Genomic DNA, 23,232 nt, shown 5'->3' with positions numbered 1-23,232 from the left:
TGGGCTAATTTACAGAATGTGTCCAAAATTCAGGATCCATTACTCCCAAGGGAATGAAATATGGGAAAGTTAGGCTGCTCAAGGTTGCTTCAGTGATACTGGCTGTTGCTGCACTGCTGGACTGCTATACTGAGGTCACATAATTTTCATTTCCAATGTTTTATGACAATTTTCTAGTTAATCTCAAAATCCCCCATTCCCTCCCTCATTGAGGAGCAGAAGAGGGAAGGAAAGAAGAGGGAAGAATTCTGATGAATTCTGAAGAAGATTCCCATAAGGAAACTCAATGGGGAAGCTGGCAGGAACTCAGAAGTCACTCCTGCTCTCAGTACTTTTTTGCCAGCCCTGGGTCATTCTGTTTCTCCATTTAGGTAAGGAAATATCTCTCAAACAATGACCCAAAGGGGAAGGGGTTGTCTAGTGTATAATGAATGTGATTGTATTGTTGCATTGAATAAATAAAGCTCAAATTTGTCTCAAACACACAGTACACACCAATTTATATGGCAGTTACCAAATCTCTTCTCACTGACATACCTGGATCTTCCAGCAATGCATCTTTAGCTTTCCACTGGAGCTCAAAACTATAGAAACAGATCATGTATTCGAGGTCCATAAGTATTACAGCCAGACTATTAAGTTGGTCAGCGAGCCAAAAATCTGCAAAACCCACCTTATGGAAGGGGGCAGTGAATACCCGAAACTACAAAAAAAAAAAAAGATTCAAATATAACATTGTAAAACTCAGACCCTGAAAGTTGAAACATTTTCTCTTAAATGGTAAAATTGCATTACAGAAATTATTCTATTAATTTTACAAGGCAGATGTAGAAACTAAAGGACTTCTCAGTGCAATTCTATGTAAATAGCATCAGTGGTGGATTGTTACTGGTTCGCCCCGAACCAGTAGCGGCGGCAGTGTGAGGCTCTGCCCACCCTCCTGGACGTCTCTGTGCATGCGCAGAAGTGTCGAGCGCCCGCGCACAAACCAGTAGCAAACAAAATTGAAACCCACTACTGAATAGCATGTCTAATTATTATAAGCTCATTTTGTCCTAATGCACAGAATGCAACAATCCAATGTCTTAGTTGTTTTGAACTTAAAACTCCCACTAGTTTAGTATGTATGACCACAGATAGTGGACTGAGGGAGGTGATGTATTTAACTTTTAAAGTGCTTTGATCACTTTCACTATTTACTAATTTTTTTAAAAAATAGAAAGTTTGCAGATAATATTGGACTGGGAATTTGTATTTAAATCTTGTTTTACATTTATTATAATAGGCATTCAAATTAAAACTGTATTATAATTGAGAGTTTTGTAATTAATTTCAATAGGGAAACGGTTTAGTAATACTACAGCATTAGTTGACATTAACAATTTTATAGAGTTCTTTTTAAGTTGCATATCTCCAAGCATCAAGTTTAGGAAAACTATTTAGTACTAAAGATGACAGCGGTGGAAATGTTTTTGCACACTATTGCAACCATAGTGGAAGAAATAGTAAAAACAGATGCTTTTCCATCTCAGTCCATTCTGCCTTCAGCTATGTGTTTCTCAAACTAGGCCATTTCATGCTCCATTTATCTTAGATTATAGTTCTTCCTGCATGGTTAGTTAGAACATCAGCATCCAAATGCTAAAATGGCAACACCAAGATCTATACAATACAAACAAGCTGAGGATAGAGGATCATTTATTGGATTTTTATCCCACGTCTTACTTTGTAAGCAACTCAAGATAGCAAAAATACATTATTTCCTCCTCCTCCTATTTTCTCCACAACAACAACTCTGTGAGGTGAATTGGACTGACAGAGAGTGACTGGCCCAAAGTTATCCAGCCAGCTTTCATGCCTGAAATGGGATTTGCTGCTGATATTTTAGATACCTCATATATCTTTTAGATTCCTCCAGTCATAAACTAGACACATTTTGCCAAAATATAATTACAATGAATTTTATTCAGAAATTCTGGCATTTGTGCTATTTGGTAACAATCATTCTTTTCAAAGTATATACAGGTTTAACCTATGGAAATCTTATAGAAATAACAGGGAGTTGATTTACATATAAACCACATGAAATGAGGCAACAACAGCTTAAAACAGCCTAATGCTTGGAAAATATACATTTTTCTAGGAATCCAGAACCTTAGCTAGTTAAATCAAATTCAGAATGAAAAGGAACAGAATATTCATGATGAATGATCAAACATTGTAGTCATTCAGTCTGTACATTTATATACAAATTAAGCTACATTGTACACCATTTTGAATTTTGTAATTGTAAATAACAACTGATGATTTCATAATTCTTATTCAATCGTCTCTCCTTCTGCCTCTTATATATGGGTTTTCCTGAGCTACCAGTTGCATCAAATTTCAGTTCCCCACTGATTTCAAATCAGCTAATCTCAGTATGAATGTTACTTAACAATGTTATGAATATTAAGCTAGAATTCAGTTATTCATTCTAGAATTCTGCTCTTTAAGGAGCTGAGTCAAACTCTACAAGAGAATGAGTGAGCAAAGCAGCACTCTCAATGTTGGAAATATAGGTTACAGTAGAATGGAACGATACTTGCAGCAGCAATGAGAAGTCATATTCTAATACAGATGTTTATATTTTGGATATAAGAACGAAATACAATGGTTACATTTTTATGATCAAGACACAATTATTCAAAGAGTAACACTGACAATGAGATGGTTATGAAATGCCAGTGTACATTGTAATCACTTACACTAAAAAGTGTAGAATATAAAGTAGAAGAATTCACAGTACATCTGACCTGTTGTTATCCAAAATGATACTTATTTCAGCAATGGAGATGGAACTACTATATTCCAAAAATAATGTAATGATTTTGCTATCAAACACATAGTTGTGGGACTTCAGTCACAAATTTTCTAACTTTGTCAACTTAGCATTTGCTGTTCATTATAAGGATATCACTGACTAAATTTAATGTACAAATTACCTATGGATAAGCAATGGAACTAGCCCATTTAACTAAATCTAAGAATATTTAATTATAATATTTTTGATGGGAAGGGTGGTGAGATTGTCAGTTGCTGATGGATTTTTGCTAGATCTTGACTTACCAAGAGTTTAAGCAGCCAAAATCGAGACTTGTAGTAAAAGGTTTTTGTGGGATTGATAAGGAACAGCAGCATAAATCCATACAAGATAAGTGGGTTTGCCTGCATAGGAAATCCAGTGCTATCTCCATATATGCATGCCAGCAGACTCAGACACCAAAGCATTCCAAGGAATCCAGCAATCTAGAAAAATTACATTCTTTAAAAATGCAAATTTAGCAGTTATGTGCAAATAAGGCAGGACACAATATATATCAGGAATATATTACTTCAGTATTACATTACTTATTAATTTATTTCAGCTCCAACTCAAATTCTAAGTTTAAGTTTTAAATTCATATCATTCAGGAACAAAGTATATTTATTTATTAAATGTATATGTCACCCATCTCACTTCTCACTGTTGCCACCTATCATTCCTTTTTTAAAAAAACTTAAAAATATTTTTATTTATACATCCACTAAAATACTTTTCCTTATAAACTTTCTACAGGGAGTGTGTTCTTTAAACAATTTTCACATTTGTTTAATATGTAATTCCAAAGAAAAAGTTTCTGTGATGGTTGTGTTCTGTGTACTTTGTGTGTTTAGAGCTCAACACATAACATAACGCAAAAGGTCACATGCAGTCCATATGAGATTCCAATATGACATTTAGAGTTTTCAGATGTTGGCCACCCTTTTGAGGCTGAAATCAGAGTATCTGTAGAAAGGAGTGACTGGAGGTTTAGGTTACTGCAATTGGCATCTGTCAGTTTTTCAGTGTTGTCCTCCCAATTAATATGTAATCTTGTGACTGGGTTTATATGCCAAAATATTCCTCTGGAGCTTAGAAAAGTCTGGCTTTATTCGAGGGTTTTCCCTCAATTCTGTTTCAGTATATTCATTGTTTACATAATACCCAACTCTGATAAAGTCTTGACCTCTGTAAGTACAGGTTATTAAGACAACCGTTACACCTACAGCATCTGCATCAGGAATAAATCCTGGATTAGAAGCATCTGCCTGAAATACAAACATGTGTCTTCCTGCAGGAACAGGGCCTACTAAAACTGAATCTAAAACTTGATCGTATTCCTCACTTTCTGCTGAGCCCACATAAATGATTTTCCATTCCAAATCTTCGGAGAGGTCCTCTTTGGACTCGAAGGTAATTTTGAACTGGAAGGGATTGTAGAAAGGCGAAGGGTTGTCCAGCACCACAACGTTGTTCATCTGAACCTTTGCCATATTGGGCGGGGAAAGGGGGGGAGGAAGCGCGGGGAAGAGAACCCGCAAACAATAGTCAGAGTGTGTTCTTCCTGCCGCCTGAGAAAGTGCCACCACCTATCTTATTCCTAAATCAACTCTATAAGTGGTTCTCAACTTATGATTGATCTCTTAGTGACCATTCAAAGTTATAGCAGATGTCTCCAGAGCTAGTTACAAGATGGTTTTGAAATTCCAATGGTGCCATCCAAAGCCACAGTTCAATTATCACATTTTGGACACTTGGCAACTGGTCCACATTTATGACCCTTTGCAGTATACCACAATTTTCAGCATTTTTTGCCAGAAACTGGCATTTACTTCTGGTTTCTGGCAAAAAATGCCCATTGGCTAAAATGGGTTAATTTAACAACCACAGTGTTCTCTTAATGGCCACTACAAAAAAGGTTGTAAAATTGGGCAGTCCCATGGCAACTCACTTAACAACTGCCATGATTTACTACCATAATTTCAGGCTCAAATACAGTGGTAAATTGAGGATTACATGTGTATGAAAAATGACTTCATCCATCGATACTAACACAACACTTTGAATAACAATTCTCTTCCATTTAAATTTCAGTAGATGAGTGCAGGATGTTTTAGATTATAGTAATAAGTATATCTATAGAATGCCCTTTCAAGAAAGTATTAGCTCATTTCACTTCTGCTGATATAAAGACCTTTTTAAAAAAGAATTTTAATGGGAATCCATTAAAATATTTAATATTTTCAAAACAGAAAAGGAGGACAGTAATAACATTTCTATTATTATACTGTAAGCCATCCAAAGTCATTGGATACAATATGGCCAGCAAATAAATTTTACATATAAATAAATAAACAATTTTCAGTCATAGCCAATATTTAAATTATAGCATCATTTAACACAAAAACTTGTATGGGTAGAATTCTGTGGTCAGATGCTGAATTACCTAGTCAGTATGGCCAGTGATGTGAGATGCTTCCATTTTAAAGAAAAACCTTAGAAAAAAACTTCCCAATAATTAAAACAATATACGCATTTAGCTAGAATCTGTGCAATTGAATTTATGAGGTTCTGCTTTTCAAAATAAGTACAGGAGCATGTAAAACTCCTTGAACTATAGAACTTACCTCAAAAAGATGCTGATGGGATAAATTACTGCGGGGATTGAGCTCAAAGATGAGAACATGATTCACTCCAGCTTGCCTCCAGCCATATGTGTTAATGCCAAGGAGAAAAAGGAATTCTATCAGAAGAAAGCCCCCTCGATAGATTCTTATCAGTGGCCACACATTTGATCCTTTCATTTTAAACACACCTATCAAGTGAAAGATGCAAATCAATCATATACAAAACAAACAACCTAGGAGAGATAACTAAGCAACTATTTCTTTATAATAAAGGACATATTATTTTCTCTGTATTTAAAATTCTGCAATAAATGACATTTAAAAGGCACACTTGCTTAATTTCAGCAGTTATGTTCCCTTAATGATGAGGACAGAGAGTCAGCTGACTCTCCATATTTGCTGAACTACATTTCCCAGCAGGCTGGCCGAACCTGTGAAACTGTGATGAATGCTGGGAATTATATTTCAGTAATATGTAGAAAGTTTCAGCAGGTAGCAACACTTGGCTGATCTTATCTTGAATTTAGAAGGTAAATAGGAGCAGGCCTTGGTGCTATGATGGGAAATGAACAGGGAACACCAGGGTAACAGTAGTAGCAAACCATTTCCATATTATTGGAAGAAATTAGCATAGTTGTGTCAAAAAGTTGTGATTGTGCTTGAAGTCCTCTTTATCTTGTGATGCACCTTTACCTAGGTGTACATAGAGCAAGTTTCATTACCCTGATAGAAACTTGAAGGTGACTCAGACATGACTCTTCCGTTTTCATTTTACTACAATATATACAGTAGTTCTAGCTGCCATGCATAAACAAAATGCTTTATATGGCCATTTCAATGCAACTGCCAGCATCAGCACAAGGATATAAACGTTCTTTCCCTTTGATGTTCCCTAGCAGTTGATACTGAGAAGCATGTAACCTTTGAAGACAGACATTCCATACAACCCGCATCATTAGTTGCTACAGATATAGTCTATTTACTTTTATAGCCAACCAAGATAATTCCTATTACTATCATATGGCAGTAAATCGAAGCTTGTTTATTTATATTCCACCTTTATTATTTTTATAAATAACTCAAGGCAGCAAACATATCTAATACTCATTCCTCCTCCTATTTTCCTCACAACAACAAACCTGTGAGGTAGATTCGGCTGAGAGTGAGTGACTGGCCCATCATCCAGCTGACTTTCATGCCTAAAGTGGGACTACAATTCACAGTCTCCAAGTTTCTAATCTCATGCCTTAACCAGTAAACCAAATTGGCTCTCAATATGCATTTCTACCTAATAATCTGTTTTTCTTTGATGACCTCAAATTGTGACATTATGAGAGAGAAAACTGCTTGCTCCCTTTCTTTATATCATTTATGTATTTACTTATTTATTTATCACCACATCCCATATGGACTTATTGCCATCAATAACAACAACAACTACATTATTTAAAAATAATACACAAAATGCTCCTAATTTATTTAGTTAACATATCAATAATTTAATTACAAAACTATACCATACAAAGTGATTTAGTGATTGATTGAAGTTTTTTTAGCTGGATGATACTACTAGGTGAAGCATGTACTTAAAGTAAAGCAAATGCAACAATGCAGGAGGGACAATGTGAATTTATTGGGACAAAAAAGGGTTAAAGACAGCATGATCTCAGAAAAATCTAAGAATTTTTTAAAAAAATGTTTTTCAAAGAACAAGCTTAGCAAGTAAACTAAGGCAAAATATTTGGAATAATAGTTAAAAATGCTATTCTGGCAAGAGAATATTCTGCTTTTGTCAGCTGGCAGTGACTATGCATTTTATAGTTCCTGGAAAAATCTGAAATAAAGATATAATAAATAACTTGATAATTGCCCTAAAATTATCTTGGCAATTTTGGACAATTTCCAGGAAATCATGTGACAACGTGCAGCATATTATGTTCGCTCTAATTCCTATCACTAACAGCCATTGTGGCCCATAGCAAGGAGTTGTGTTAGTCAAACATCTACAGGATACCAGGAGTTTAATTCTTAAAACTTTGCTTATAACTGCAACACACATCTTGCCAGAAATAGTATTCTATATCTTAGATATGATAATAAAAGGATAGTAGAGTATGCCTAATAAAGCTACTCTTCGAGCTTTGTTTTTAAAATTTATTTAAACTCTAATTATTCTAGTCAGTGGTGTCAAACTCATGGCCCGTGGGCTGGATGCGTCATGTGCTGGCCATGCCCACCCCCGTTTTAGCAAAGGGGGAAAAGTCGCAATATATCACGTGACAATGTGATGCTGCAAGTTTGACACCCCTGTTCTAGATTCATTTAAGCTATTTTATTTTCCTTTTCTATCTTATCTATTCTTTGCAATAGAGCTTATCAAAAATTTACTTTTGAACAAGCGCTCACATGATTGCTATCTACAGTAAATAGTAAGAACCCCAGAGATTTTGTTCAGAACTAAATCATGTAAGACAACTTCCCATATTTCCTTATTTGGTTTCCAAGAGGAAGTAGAAGAAATTCTTCTGCTATTTCTCTTTATAAGCTTTTATTTCTCCATGAGCCCCTGAAAAACAGTCTTTATACTCTTCTCAGTTTTTAAAAAAGCAGGTATAAGTGAGAAGATTGCTAAACAGCTGAATTAATTAGTGCATTGTAGATTTCTCATGACTGGCATAAGCTATCCCCTTGAACCATTTAATACTACTTCAGTCAGAAAATTTTAAACAGTAGTAAAAAGAAATTGAACTTCTGTATATCTACATTGCCAACTAAATTAAGACTCCATAAATGAACATAATTCCAGCCTTGGAAAGGTAAGGAATATTTAGCAGCATGGGTACTGTATGTATGGTGATGATTATAAATTAGAAAAAACAAAAGAACTGAGAACACTTCAAATTCTCTTCTACTGACTCTCTTTCAGCTTTTCAAATACAGTGGCAGACATAATTAGCAATTTTGACAGTAGGAATACACTATCTTCTTTCAATTCTGCCAAAATATGGAAGGTAATCTCATGATAGAAAAATAAATCAAGAGGCTAAAAAAGGCAAAGTGTAAAATAGATAATTTCAAATATTTTTAAATATGAGTGCCAAGTTGTGGCACAGACAAAATTCTTATATATCTTATGTGATTATGATTTAGAACAGATCAAAAAATCAAAAGGAAAGCATTCTGTCCCAAATCCTACATGGTGGCATCAAAATCTAATGCCAGATACAAATATTCTTAAAATGAATGGGAACAATGACCACACACACAAGAAATGGAAAACAAATGGGAAATTTTCCAAAGATATATAACATAGTCACATTTAATTTCAAAATGGGAACAAGATCCCTATGAGATTAATAATAAAACAGTCAAATCTAAATACTTGGTATTAATTTGAAACTGCTAGAATGCATATCATTGTAAAGAGGGGAGAATCAGTCCCAGAGGATGCCAGCATACTTAATAAGCAGAACCAAAAAAGCTATAAAGACCCAGAAGTATTGTTTTGTAAAATGGACAGCTTGCTAAAATGAAGAGAGAGAAGTGGAATATATGATCTAGTCAATAACAAAACAAGATGTGAATAAAGGAAAAAAAATATGCAGGCTTCAAAAATGATTCAGAAGAAGTGCTTCCAGATCTTAGGCAGTATGTATCTGCTATTCAGTAAAACAACCCATTTCTAGGTTTCTGCAATAGCTTGGGAAAAAGATGTGAATTTTTTAACAGTTATATTAATTTTAATGAGTAGATCCTTTAAAGGAGCAGCATCTTGTCAAACCCTGAATAACAGAGAGGTCATGGATTTACCAATGGTTCTAAACACTTCCCCAGAAACATTTTCAAGGCATGCACAACCGTTAAAAAGTTTTCTCTAGATATCGGATGCAGGAAACTAGGAACTACTTTGACAAGTTAAAGAATGAAATCTATTGAAAAAGAGTCATTGAGAAAACATGTTTCAGTTGGATTCAGCAGATTTAAACTAAAAACAAATACCCTAAAATAACTTCTCTCACCCACCCAACAGATCTATATCCACTTCTTTTTTATCATTGCCTTACTCCTCTGTGCCCCAGATACCAAAATAGTACTTAAAACATACAGTATCTGGGGTTTGGGGATCATAGTAAACATTAATCATTTTAAACCAGCCAGCCCATTCTGGATTTGTAGGCAATTTGTAGATAAAAATCAGGAAGCAGAAACCATAACCAGGACAACCTTTGCTAAGCATTGGCTGATACGATAGCTGTGCCCTGTTCTGGATTATGAAATTGACTTATACTCTCTTCTATCTTTTGGGTAGCTACAAACTAATGGAACTGCCCTAAAACAAAAAGTCTCATCTGCTGAAAAATGCAATTGATCAGTTGCTAATGGACAAGATCAATTATATCTGGATAATACATATACTATATTGAGGGATATCTCCATTGGCCTTCAAGTTCAATTCAAGATCTGGTTATTACCTATAACAACCCTTATTGGTTGACCCTTGCTACTTCTGGGACCATCTGAATATGAATTTTAAATAGGGTTGTTTGTCAATTTTTAACTTTGTGGGCCAAATTTAATATAGTCGTTTTAAATTGTTTTTAAATTTTGTGAGTTTATGTGTGTTTTAACATGACTGTACACCGCCCTGAGTCCTTCAGGAGAAGGGCGGTATAGAAATTTAATAAACTAACTAACTATCTGTTTAAAGCCAAATCTACCTGTTCAATATAGATTAATCAAGGAGAGCATGTTGTGAAACTTTTCATGAGATATTAAGGGGTGTAGAGCAGGGGTGAAATGCTCCCGGTTCGGACCGGCTCAGGCAAGTAGGTAGCGATGGTGGCAGGCAGTTCGGAGAACCGGTAGCAAAAATCCCTGCCCCAGTCCCCCATGCCCAACTGAGCCGCACGATCATCAGAGGCTTTTTTTCTTTTAAATGCCTCTGACGAGCCAAGCTCTGACGATCCCAGCTGAGTTGCCTGATTGGCAGCGGGTTTTTTAAAAACCCTCTGATGATTAGGCAACTCAGCTGGGATCGTCAGAGCCTTTTGAAAGCATTTTTTTACATGGTTTTACATGTAAAAAATGGTTTTAAAAGTAAAAAAAAAATTGGCCACGCCCACTGTTACATTACCCCTCCCCCCACCAAGCCACGCCCACAGAACCGGTAGTAACCGGTTTCACCACTGGTTTAGAGGCAGGTATTGTCAGCTCCCAAGAACAGGAGGGTTCCCACCTGATTAATATCAAGAAAGATGGTCATTTGTAGAGAAGAGGGTGTCCTATAATTGGGACCTGTTGTCTAGGACAAAAGTTCTTAACCTGTGGGCTGCGGTCCACTACTGGGCTGCGGCCCAATACCAGGCTGTGGTCTATTCGCAACCAGGATGCGTGAGTGGTAGACTGGCACACACATGCGCAGCCCCATTTGTGCGAGGAGCGTGCGCATGCACCCGTCATTCACACAAATAAAGCTGTGTGCATGCATGTTCCTGCCCTTCACACAAAACCATCTCCTCTTCCCCTCTCTAGCCCTGGCCACGCCAGCCCGGAAAGGTTGGGGAACGCTGGTCTAGGACATGTCAGTTTTAACACAGTTCATGAACAAATGATGATTTTATACTTTCCTAATGCTATATGTGGATATTAAATTTTAATATATTGTTTTAAGTTTTTTCATTTTAAGTTTTTTTTTATAAGCTACCTATAGTATCTCAGGAAGTGTCCTATAAATGGATTTATTATGGGATATCTTTTAGTTGAAGAATCTCAAGGACTGGAGTCTTTTCTGATGAATTCATTGCTTTATAATTTTATAATCAGGGTAAAATCAATAGTATTTTAGGGGGGGGAAGTATTTTCCATTTCTAACTACCTTCCATCTCTGTTTGTTTGTTGCTAAGGTTTATATTCCAGGAAGTCTTATTAATAAGTCCTAGCAACAGTTTCCAATTAGATGATAAGATTCCTGGCTATTTGCCAAATTCAGTCTGTGAAGAAAGACAGGACAATCTTCCCCTCCTCTCACTTCAGAGAAAGCTTTTTACATTTTTCCTCTGCCTGCCTATTTTTGTCCTCTGCAAGGGATGAGTTTGCTCGCTTTGGTAACTCAACTTAGCTTACACTTTTTCAGTGGATCCTTATAGACTGTTTTCATTATTGGGATGTAACTTTTTAGAAGTGAGCCCAGGCAGATTGGTCTAAGTAGGGGTGTCAAACTCAAGGCCCAGGGGCCGGATTCAGCCCGCAGGGTGCTTAGACCTGGCCCATGGGGCCACCCTGGAAACAGTGAAGGACTGGCCTGCGGTGCCTCTGCCAGCGAAAACAGAGCTCAGGAAAGCCGCATGTGGCACTCCCGAGCTCCTTTTTCACTGGCTGATGGTTGCAGAAGGCTGTTGCAGCCGAAAACAGAGCTCGGGAGCCTGTTTTCTCTGCCAGAGCGCTCGGGCCACCACAGGCGCCCTGACACAAGTGACATTGAGCTTGCCACGTCTACCCTGGTCTCCCGAGGTTGAACACAACCCTGATACGGCCCTCAATGAAATCAAGTTTGACATCCCTGGTCTAAGGGCTTTCCTTCTCACTCCTTTCTATCACCCTCTGTTATTCCTAGGTGATTTTTTGAAAATACTAGTGTATCCACAAAAATGCTACTATTTCTATCTGAGAAATTTTGTACAGTACATCAAAACAACAAAAGAACAGAGATATCTTAAGGACAGTAAGCTGTCCTGTTATCTGCTTTGATCTCAAACATCTGAATGCAAATATTCTCTTTAGGTTAACAAGATTAGCTTCTATTGCTGAAGATCTGATTCAGGGAGATTCACATTACTGAAGGAAAATTTTATTCCATTGTTTCATAACTAGGTTTTGTAAAAAGCTATATGTAGATGTCTCCTGGATTTGCTTTAACCATATGAAAAACTGATAATTGTGCAATCTCACATAAATTATGTCCACTTATTTCAATACTGGTTATTTTGTTTTGTGTTGTTTTTATAATATGTCTATGACCGTAGCCTTGATTGTGTGGATCTTAGCCCCATAGATTTTAAATAGAACAAACAAAATTTGGCAACAAACTTTACCCCAAGGAATGAAATAGCTTGTTGTTTGGCAAATTAGTGTAGATAATGTTCACTAACTTAACACATATTGCCTATATATAACATATATCATATGCATTTTATATACGGGTAAAATATCAATCATGTTTTAACAACATTTGATCCTAATCAATATTACTCTCTACCATTTGAATTGAGAGTTTACTGTATCAAACTGGATTGATCCAAAGGCCACTTCCAATGCACTATTTACAACCAAATTTTACAAAGCTGTTTAGGAATGAGATTATGCTACAACATTGCAACCCTCATTTATACTACAATATGCTCTCAGCCATCAAAAGACTTGTGTTTTTCCACTTTCAAATTAGTAATTGAATACAAACACACAGATGGTTCTAAGGACATCCAGAATTGAAATAAGCAAACTACGCTAGTTTGAAAAGATAAATTAAAAAAAAACATTTTAAAAGCCCATTTGCAGAGAGGAAATTGAAGATGTGTTATTTGAAAAACTGAATTATTACTTTAGGAAAACTATACTAAACATCCTTTACTTTTTTGAATATTATTTTTTGATTATTTTATAGTGATAAAATTTTTATATACTGCATTAAAAATTGCATTAGCAGGCTTTGGAAAGTTCATGTTCCCAATACAGAGGTAATATATGGAGTGACAGTTTCATATTGAAATCCAGAAGCAAGCCCACTCTGTTACTCTACAATTCAATGGCATCAGAAAACTTTACCCCTCACATTTTTGAGAGAAAGGATTTCTTTTTTTATGCAATTCAGTTTAATAATTTGCATAAGTGATTGATGGGGGCAGGAATTTCTTACCCTACAGAAAAAAAATACTGATATACTCTTTCTTTTTTCCTTGTCTGTTCCTTCTCCTCTCCTTATGGCAAAGAGATACACAATTTCTATATTGAACCCTTTATCTGCATCTTTTACCCAGGACTGCTGCTAACCTGTGAGGTAGCTTTGTGCAAAAAGTGTTCTGCCACCCCTCAGCAGCCCTGTCTCCTCTATTGCCTGGACTATATAGCCTGTGCAGGAGGCCCTATCCACCATTCCACCTTTTTTTTTTTTTGCTGCCTCTTAATCATGTCAATGAAGGTACTGCAAAGCATGTGGAAAACCTAGGAAGGGGCAGAGGAACATGGGTTACTCTTTTGTCGCCGCCGCAGTCCCCGCAACGTTGTGGTTTCCAGTTTATTTCTATTCAGGGAGCACAAGTTGAATTAATCTGATCCCCCTCCTCTTTTCATTGATGTAATTTCTACATCCATCTGGCACCCACCTGTCATATCTTTGGCAATGCACAACTTGCACACCTGCTAGGAGCGGCCCTGCCTATATCCTATCTCTTCCTCTGTTTGTGTCTGCCTTCTTTACCTCTGTGACTGGTTTCTTAGGAGGCTTGCCAGGTTAATGCAAAAATAATACCGGATGCAAAAGCAGTGGCAGCTCCAGAGGGCATTTTTAAAAACACATTATGTTTTCTTTTCAAAGGAGAAGTAATAATACCTGGAGGGCGCTAGACTTCTACGCAAAGCTCTAATCATCTGGCATGATGAAGAGAGGCGATGGGAAGGGAGAATGAGTGCTGACTTATTTTATTGTGGCTGCCAGAGGAGAAATAGCACCAAAAGCAACTTTCAGTCTGCCATGCTGTTTGGTGTAGCATTTAAGAACATTGAAGAAAAACTGATTTAAAGGCAAGGATAACTTTTTCTCTACCTGCCCCCCCCCAACTCTATTAAATAAGAACAGCTATCTTCAAAATCAAATAAATAAAGGAGAGATTTCAGGAATTATATGAAAATTAATTCATATGAAAAAATATGATTTTATACATTGTTGTACATTATACATTATTATACATTTATAAACTTATAAGGCTCTATGGTGGTTTAAATTGACATATTATTATTTAATTATTAAAACTATATTCTATATTTATTTTCTGTGCAATCCTAATCCCAATAACAGCATTCACTTTATTCACAGAAGGTTGTGACATTCATTTTAAAAAGTTACAGTATTGCAAGTTTTGAGATTCCCTGGCTTAAGCCTAGTTTACATTTGAGGTTTTAAAAGCTGCTGAGTATTATGATATAACTCAGTTTCACTGTTTCTTCAGGGTCAATAATTCTGATTGAAAAGAAAGGTTATTCAAAATATTATTGTAAGCTTAATACTTTTATTAAGATTTTGAAGTGACTTGATTTAAAACTCATCCTATGGCAGTGATGGCGAACCTTTTCAGCACCAAGTGCGCCAGAGTGGAACATGTGCGCATGCGCGTGCCGGCCACCTAGTCTTCAGGTTTCTGGGGCTCCAGCACACACAAAGTTTAGCTTGCCAGTGTGCATGCGCACGCCAGAAACCAGAAGAGCAGCTGGCGATGGCACGTATACCACAGAGAGGGCTCTGCGTGCCACCTCTGGCACACGTGCCGCAGGTTCGCCATCACGATCCTATGGTAATGTTAAAACTACACACACACACAATCCTGAAACCAAGTAAAGTTTACTTATTGAAAACTAACCTGAAAGTATGAGGGTGATATTCAGCACAATGAATATTCCACAGAATAACCCAACCCTGAAAGTAGTCCATGCTGGTGCAGGCTGTAGAGAGAACAGAATAGATTTTATTTTAAATATCTGTCTAAGATTTTAAAAGATTATGCTGATATTATCAAACTTACTGATATATCAGTTTGCAGGCAAACCAATGACTGAATTCCTTTCTGCCAATTTATATTCCTACTGTGCTTATTAATGAAAGTTAATCTTAGGCCTAAACTATATATGGTGAAGATTTATGACTAAATCTCCTGAATCTTACTTTTACTCAAAAGGATGACTATCATGCTGGCAAAGCAATATTGAGGAAGGAGATGTAGAGATTAATGCTTTCCTTCCACTGTAATTTTCTCTAAGGTTTGTGTCTGAGCTGCTGCTTGTTCTAGTGAGAAAAAAAATGCAATAATTGGAGCAAATGGCAACATTTTTATGGCTGAAAATACCAGTAAGTCCAATTTAGGGAGACATACTGAAGACTTTAGAAATACTTTTATATACTTTTTTATACTTTTAGAGCAAGCTGTTTACTTGCTCTAAAGTACAAATAAATATTGAGAAGACTGAGTTATAATTTTGCTTTGTAAAACACTGCACAGCTATTATATGTGGATATAAGGAACACTACATTAATAATGGTCAAAAAGCGGCTTTCATAAAATCAGGGAGGGAATGAAATAGTTCAAGACATTGTCAGGTTATGTGGGCCTTAGCGCAGTCCTAGTTATACCCGGGGTGAAATCTAAATTCTTTTGCTACCGGTTCTGTGGGCGCGGCCTAGTGGGCGTGGCCTGGTGGTCATGCCACTGGGTGGGCGTGGCCAATTTGATGTCACTCACATCACTCACTGTTAGAGCCAGGAGCTCCACATTCTGACACAGAAACACATTCTGTCTTTCACAGAATGTCACAGAAGCCAGGAGCTGCACAAAAGCACATTCTGCCTTTCTGAAGCCCCCAACGCTTTGAGTTTCCCTCTGGCTTGACTGGCCAGGCGAACCTCGGAGCCTTCTCTTGCTCGGCTCTTCGTCCCGGAGGGCCGCGCATCCCCCCTCCGTACAAACCGCCCACACCATTTCTGCAGGGCAATCCAAAGAGGGGAGGGGAATGCTGCTGAAAAAGCCGCCTTCCACCTGGGCCAGCTCTCCAACCTGTGTGTGTGTGTGTGTGTGTGTGTGTGTGTGTGTGTGTGTGTGTGTGTGTGGTGTGTGTGAGGGAGGGATCTGAAGCTGAGGCACCCAAACTTCTGGCAGTGGCGGGGGCAGCTTCTGAGCAGCCCTGAGTCAGCCAGATCCACCTGACCTACTCCCTGAGTCTCGCTGTTCCCCCCCCCACTCCACTCAAGCAGCGGCTTCCCTACTCAGCCCCAACAAGCTATGCATCCATGGTGCCCGAACCAGCATCATGAGAGAAGCAGAAAAGATCATTGCTTGCAAGGAGACAAGCAGAGGTAGCAAGCTGTGGGAAAAATAAGAGGTCCTGTTGTCCCGCAGAGCCTGCCACTGCTTGAGTGGGGTGGGGGGCCGGGAGAGAACGGTGAGACTCAGGGAGTAAGTCAGATGGAGCTGGTTGACTCAGGGCTGCTCAGAAGCCGCCCCCGCCAGTACCAGAAGTTTGGGTGCCTCGGCTTCAGATCACTCACTCGCTCCCTCTCTCAAACACACACACACAAACACAAAAACAGAGGTTGGAGAGCTCTCTTGCTCGCTCGCTCTCCAAGTGCCCCATGCACAGCCCATTTGAGGAAAGGGCATGGACGGCTGGGCGCGTTTGGCTGCAGGAGGAGGCACGGCGCAATGGGGTTGTTTTGTTCAACGCGGCGATGCTTCGGGAGGGAAGACAGATGTCTGCAGCTGACAACTATAATGAATATGTCCACCTGCCCTCCTGAAGCACCACCGCAGTGACCAAAACCACCCCATTGCTATGGATGCATAGCTTGTTGGGGCTGAGCGGGGAAGCCACTGCTTGAGTGGAGTGGGGGGGCGAGTAAGCTGCTAGCTTCTTCCCTGCAGCCCTGCCATGCTTGCCTGCCTTCCACGTAGGCTTCTGCTTGCCTGCTTCGGGATGCCAGGAAGGCAGCATGGAAGGCAGCATGGAAGGCAGGCAAGCATGGCAGGACTGCGGGCCGTGGACCGGTTCGGGGGCGTGGCCAGCCAGCCATTGCTCCCGGTTCGGCGAACTAGCCTCAATCTCCACTACCTAGTCGCCCGAGCCGGTCCAAACCAGGAGCATTTCACCACTGGTTATACCCCATTATTACTAGTAAGAATATAATTATTGTTCATTGCTATTTATTTATATCCCGCCTTTACCCTTTTTCATAAATAAGACATGGTGGCAAACATATCTAATACTCCTTCCCCCTCCTACTTTCCCCACAACAGCCCTGTGAAGTGAGTTGGGCTGAGAAAGAGTGACAGGCCCAAAGTCACCCAGTTAGGTTTCATGTCTAAGATGGGAGTAGAACTCAGTCTTCTGGTTTTTAGCCTGGTCCCTTAATCCACTAGACCAGGGGTGTCAAACTCACATCATCGTCACATGATGTATCAGGTTTTTCCCCTTCGCTAAACCGGGTGGGGGCGAGGCCAGTACGTGACACATCTGGCCTGCGGGCCACGAGTTTGACACCCCAGCACTAGACCAAGTGGAGTAACTATAATCAACAGTCGTTTCTTCTGTGGCAGGTTTATCCAAAGAATCAGTGCTGAATGGAATAAGCATTAAGTAATTGCTCAGTTCTGATTGGCTTGAGGCAGGTATCATTTTTTAAAATTCAGACACTGCTGTACACAGCATTTGATGCCAAGTATTGGTGATGATAAAGTATGACAACGACATAATGTCAAGAAACTATTTAGCTCTCATGACATGATTGTGTCAATGCTACTACTGAAAAGGCTTTCTTGAATGGAGAAGCTGTCTTGCATCTGTAAAGCTGCTAGGGCCAGGGTCTAATCAAAATCAAGCAGCGGTTAGGTGATTAAGACAATGCTGACTGGAAGAAGGAAGCAGTGTTGGAAAAGGAATGAGGCTCAATTGGCCTCAGCAGACATAAAAAAAAATCCATGGATTTTTTGCTTCAAATGAATGACTAAGATCTCTAATGACTTAGCTATATAAAACCTTCTGTTTTTCTGTTACTGTTGCTGTTTTATAGAGCTCTTTGCCTACAACATTTCATAAGAATAAACAGCAGAGGAAAATAACAAAATAATTATTTGGAAGTGCACACAAACTTTTTTATTCTAGCAACATTTCTATTCTGCCATTAGATATTAATGCACTGTCTACTTCCAAGATTTTTATAGTGAAAATTACAAAGAAAAAAGCAAAAGATAATTCAAGATGTGAACTTGATGCCAACTCTTAAATGATATCCATTTATCCAAGGAAATATAGTGAAGAACTTCTTCTATTTCCATCACCTGTGCTGCCCCTAGTGGTGGGACTCGTAATCGTTTCATGGCTTTCTGTCGGTCTCCATCTTCCAATTCATTGGTTACCACTGCCTAAAAAAAATAGATAAAAAGTTATAACATAGTTTTTTAAAAAACATGAAATAAGTTCAACTCCTTATTTAAAAAAATACAGGCGGTCCTTGACGTACAATCATAGTTGGGATTGGAATTTCCATTACTAAGGAATATGGTTGTAAAGCGCAATGCCATGTGACTGTTAGCCTGGCAGGCCCAGCTGCCTAACTCCACATACACAGGGTGGGAAAAAGAGGGTGTCCATGCCCTAGCTTAGCTTTGTCATCTTCTCCTTCCTTCTGCCAATGAAGCATACCTGGTCTGTCTCTTTTTGAGGCAGCTCCTGGCCACACCTTCTCCAGGTATCACTAGGAAACTGCTATGCACGGCCTGGGGAAAAAACCCCCATGCAGCTAGCAGCTGCCTTCCAAGGGCCAGACCTGGTATGCTTGGTCAACAGTAGGAGCATGAAGATGGCAAAGCTTAGCTAGGGCATCAAGGGCTGCAGACTGTAGGGAAAGGCAAGAAAATATCAATGAGGGAGACAAGCATTGGGGGAAATTGAAGTGCCCCTGTGGTTGTAAGTGTGCCAAGGGCCTGAAGTTTGATCACGTTCAGCAGTGCTAAAACTTTGAACAGAACAAATGGTTATAAGTCTATCACTACTTGTACAGGTATAAACCTGCCATATTAGCACTGAAACAACCTGTCTTCTGAATAACACACTGGAATCAGTTGATTTGAGTGTTTTCTGGGAGATTTTATTTCTAGATGGAAACAAAAGTAGTCAGTAGTGCTTTAGGCAGTTCATTTCTAGAAATAATGTAACATGAATCAATACTAGCCCATTTTGGAAGAGGAGATTAATCTAGAACCATCCCTTACGTAGTAGACTATACCTCTGTTTCAGAGATGAGCTGATTGATTTTCTTGCAAGTATAGAAAGGAGCCACTTCAACATGAGCCACTCTCCAATCAGCACCTCGTGGTGTCTCCAGGATCTTATCATGTTTCTTCAAAATCTTACGGAACCCTGTGAAATTTAGATTCTAAAGATAAAGATAAAACACAACCATGTTATTTGCTCAGTTTCTGTGCCTATTACCCTTTGTTTGATATCAGGGAATTGGGAAGGGAAATAAATCACCTAGAGGAAGAAACTATAAAATCTTTTCGTTCTTTTAGAGAAACATATTTTACATTTTTCTTTCCATAATAAAGCTGGTCTTTTTTTTTCTTTAAAATTAACAAAAAAATTAACAAAGCCAGCTTTGAAAAATCATATATTCCCTCATAAAAGATTGCTGCTACACGGGTAACCTTTTGTAAATTGCATGTTTAAATTAAAATGCCAGAGCTAAAGTCTGCTTCTAATCCACATTGTTGTCCTTCAGTTTTATACATAATAATGCATAAAATTGATTGTAATCACTAATAGCAACTACGTACTTCATACAGACAAAAATGGAGGATTAGAAACACATCAACATTCCCAATTCACTGACTGCTGAACACATTTTTGAACACCTGGCATATAAAGTGCTGTTTACTAGGAATAATTATTGGAGAAATTGAATATTTAAAGAAGAAAGTTGTTGGGTTATCAGAAAAAAGCAAATAAAGAATTAAAAATTAAGGATATGGAAATCTTCACTTGTTTTTAATTCATTGTAATACATGGGACTTAGTAAAAGCACTGTTGTTATTTTAAGCCTATGGCTTATATTATATTTAATCACCAGGTACATGGAAAAGTGTGATTTATTTTAAAGGTGTAATTTATTTTAAACATAACACTGAGTATATGAATGTGTACTTATATTTATTTAATTTTAAAAAACAGTGCAATTGAATTTAAGAAAAACTCAATAGTTTGCAGCATTATATATGGTAACAGTAAAACTATATCACTATCATTATTATAGGCTAACATATGTTAAAAAAGAAACCTAACCTGTTATAAAAACAAAACTTTTATAGTAAAGTAAAATATATATTCAAAATCAACCTAAATTTTTTTAAAAAGAAAAAGGGGGAAATCATATAAAATAAGAGGGAAAAGCTTCCTTATAAACTGAACATCCAAAAGATAATATTATTTGGAAAATGATCTCATTTAGGCTAGTTGGTAATTTCATTTTCAACTCTGAAACAAAACAAAGAACAGAACCAAAATATGGTGCCTATGGGAAGAGTTACAGCAGCTCTACTGAAATTATTTTCAATTAAATCATGCCTGGAGTGATTTCATAATGGAGCTCAGTAGGATAGAAAAGCAAGGAAACAATCTGGAGATGGGAAGAGGAAACTAATATATTAATGATATATATTATCTTTAATAAGAAATTTTAATTATTCTCTCTTGAAGAAACTCAGCAATCTCCCACAAGAGCTATACCTCGTTCACAAGCCTAAATGAAAAAAAAATGAAGTGACAATTTCAGGCTTAGGTTTTTATTTCTGGGTTGAATAACTTTGATTGCTCTGGGAATAATTACAACTTCTGACAAATCTCAGCGACACGAAATGTTTGACAAGTCTAATACCACATCGCAGTGTTGAATTCTTGCTAGAATCTTTCTATTCCAACGGTATATTTTGAGCAATGAGTTAATCATAAAGGATATTAAACTGTAGGAATTCAGTGAGAAGAGAAATGAAAAAGGTAACTGCTTCCCAAACAATCCAGGTGGTATGGAATATTACCAGAGAGAAAAGGTCACAGAGCTTCTCCTCAACCCTCTCTCTCTCCCCTCAGAATATTTGGATTATTCCCCCCCCCTTTTTTGTCAAATAAAGATGTGGCAACTAACTACAGGCAGTCCTCGATTTACGATCACAATTGAACCCCAATTTTTTGTTGCTAAGTGAAACATTTGTTAAGTGAGTTTTGACACAGTTGTTAAGTGAATCACTGCAGTTGTTAAATTAGTAATACAGTTGTTAAGTGAATCTGGCTTCCCCATTGACTTTGCTTGTCAGAAGGTCATAAAAGATGATCACATGGGACAGTGCGGGACACTGCAAATGTCATAAATATGAACCAGTTGTCAAGCATCTAAATTTTGATCATGTGACCATGGGGATGCTGCAATGGTCCTAAGTGTGAAAAAGGGTCATAAGACACTTTTGTCAGTGCCGTTGTAACTTCGAACAGTCACTAAATGAACTGTTGTAAGTCAAGGACTACCTGTAGTGCTAGAGGATAAAAGACAAATTAACTACTTATATAAATGATGGTCTACTGATAGCAAGCCAATCTCTTCAGTTCAAAGAAATTTTTAGCATGCACTAGGGACCGTAAGTACCATTGTTAGGAAGAGGTATTCCATTATCTGCAAGAGGAAGATTTTCACACACATTATAACCCAGCTCGATGTTTTTGTGTCACTGCACAGGTTGCCACATTCTACATCAGAATGTGGCAATCTGTGGCCAAGAAGATGCATCTACCCTTAATACTCCAGATAGCAACTGCAAAATTATCCTAATACCTAGTTTTTCAAATGTTGGTGGGAAGCAAGAAGATTTTGCTAGTCATTAGGTAAATTTAAAGCAGAAAAGTGAAAATGTTTCTGAACTGATCTAAAGGGTGAAATGGTATCTTGGAAATTAATTGTGGCCCCAAGCTCTTCATATAAAACTGTATCTCATTCATAACCATCAAAGCCGTATAAGTATCTGCACTAATTGAATCTTAACCAATAGCTATATGATGAATCAGATAAAGGCAATCTGGTTGCAAATCTCACTCTAATCAAGATTAATCCCACCTTAATCACTGGAAACATCCTTTAATGATATGATCAATACCTGATAATTCTGCAGTAAGATGAGGCTGAGGTAGAACTCGCTGAAAGCCAGTTTCAGGTCTTTGATGTTCCTATGCTGAACACGTTCCTCATGAGACAGATGGAAGACTGGCTTTCTACGTTGCCGCAGGGTAGTAAGACCACTGGTTTCCTTTTGTGCATCCAAAGTTGATTGCAATTCATTCTGTAGTGTAGCAAATCTGCGCTGAGCTTCTGCCAGTTTTTCTATGGAATGAAAATACAGAATATGTTTATATATTAGAATAGAATAGAAGTTTTTATTGGCAAGTGTGATTGGACACACAAGGAATTTGTCTTGGTGCATACGCTCTCAGTGAACATAAAAGAAAAGATACATTCGTCAAGAATCAACAACACTTAATGATAGTCAACACTTCAACACTTAATGATAGTCATAGGGAACAAATAAGCAATCAAATCATATTAGGAAACAGTCAATATAAATCGTAAGGATACCAGCAGCAAGGTTACAGTCATACAGTCATAAGTGGGAGGAGATAGGTGATAGGAACGAGAAGATTAATAGTAATGTGTACATAAATTGTCTTGATACATATGCTCTCAGTGTACATAAAAAGACAAAATACATTTGTCAAGAATCATAAGGTACAACACTTAATGATAGACATAGGGTACAAATAAGCAATCAGGAAACAATCAATATCAATATAAATCGTAAGGATATAACCAACAAAGTTGCAGTCATGCAGTCATAAGTGTTTTATAGCACAGATGGATGCTGAAATAAAGAAAAACCAGTTGTCATTTTATAGCGTTTTTTCCCCTAC

General features: G+C 37.8%; 1 protein-coding gene and 1 pseudogene across 2 annotated transcripts in view; both read right to left on the bottom strand.

Moving 5' to 3' along the window:
* The window catches only part of XPR1 (xenotropic and polytropic retrovirus receptor 1), a 123,413-nt gene that overhangs the window by 30,856 nt on the left and 69,325 nt on the right, over nucleotides 1–23,232 (bottom strand). Inside the window, exons 4-10 of one of the 2 annotated variants that reach the window (XM_070939266.1) lie at nucleotides 22,425–22,648; nucleotides 19,511–19,660; nucleotides 18,564–18,647; nucleotides 15,099–15,180; nucleotides 5,470–5,657; nucleotides 3,109–3,288; nucleotides 538–703 (exon numbers count right to left, since the gene is read on the bottom strand). In XM_070939266.1, the coding sequence (XP_070795367.1) occupies nucleotides 538–703; nucleotides 3,109–3,288; nucleotides 5,470–5,657; nucleotides 15,099–15,180; nucleotides 18,564–18,647; nucleotides 19,511–19,660; nucleotides 22,425–22,648 (1,074 nt within the window). The remainder of the gene's footprint in view (nucleotides 1–537; nucleotides 704–3,108; nucleotides 3,289–5,469; nucleotides 5,658–15,098; nucleotides 15,181–18,563; nucleotides 18,648–19,510; nucleotides 19,661–22,424; nucleotides 22,649–23,232) is intronic. The other variant, XM_070939267.1, reaches the window with a different exon arrangement.
* LOC139313799 (histone chaperone ASF1 pseudogene) lies at nucleotides 3,725–4,335 on the bottom strand (annotated as a pseudogene).

Source organism: Pituophis catenifer, unplaced genomic scaffold (genome assembly GCF_029215685.1).
Source record: "Pituophis catenifer annectens isolate HBS135680 unplaced genomic scaffold, rPitCat1.0.hap2 SCAF_3, whole genome shotgun sequence".
NCBI classification, from domain to species: Eukaryota; Metazoa; Chordata; class Lepidosauria; order Squamata; family Colubridae; genus Pituophis; species Pituophis catenifer.
The sequence above is the reverse complement of the archived record's forward strand: the minus strand, read 5'-3'. Positions and strand labels throughout refer to the sequence as shown.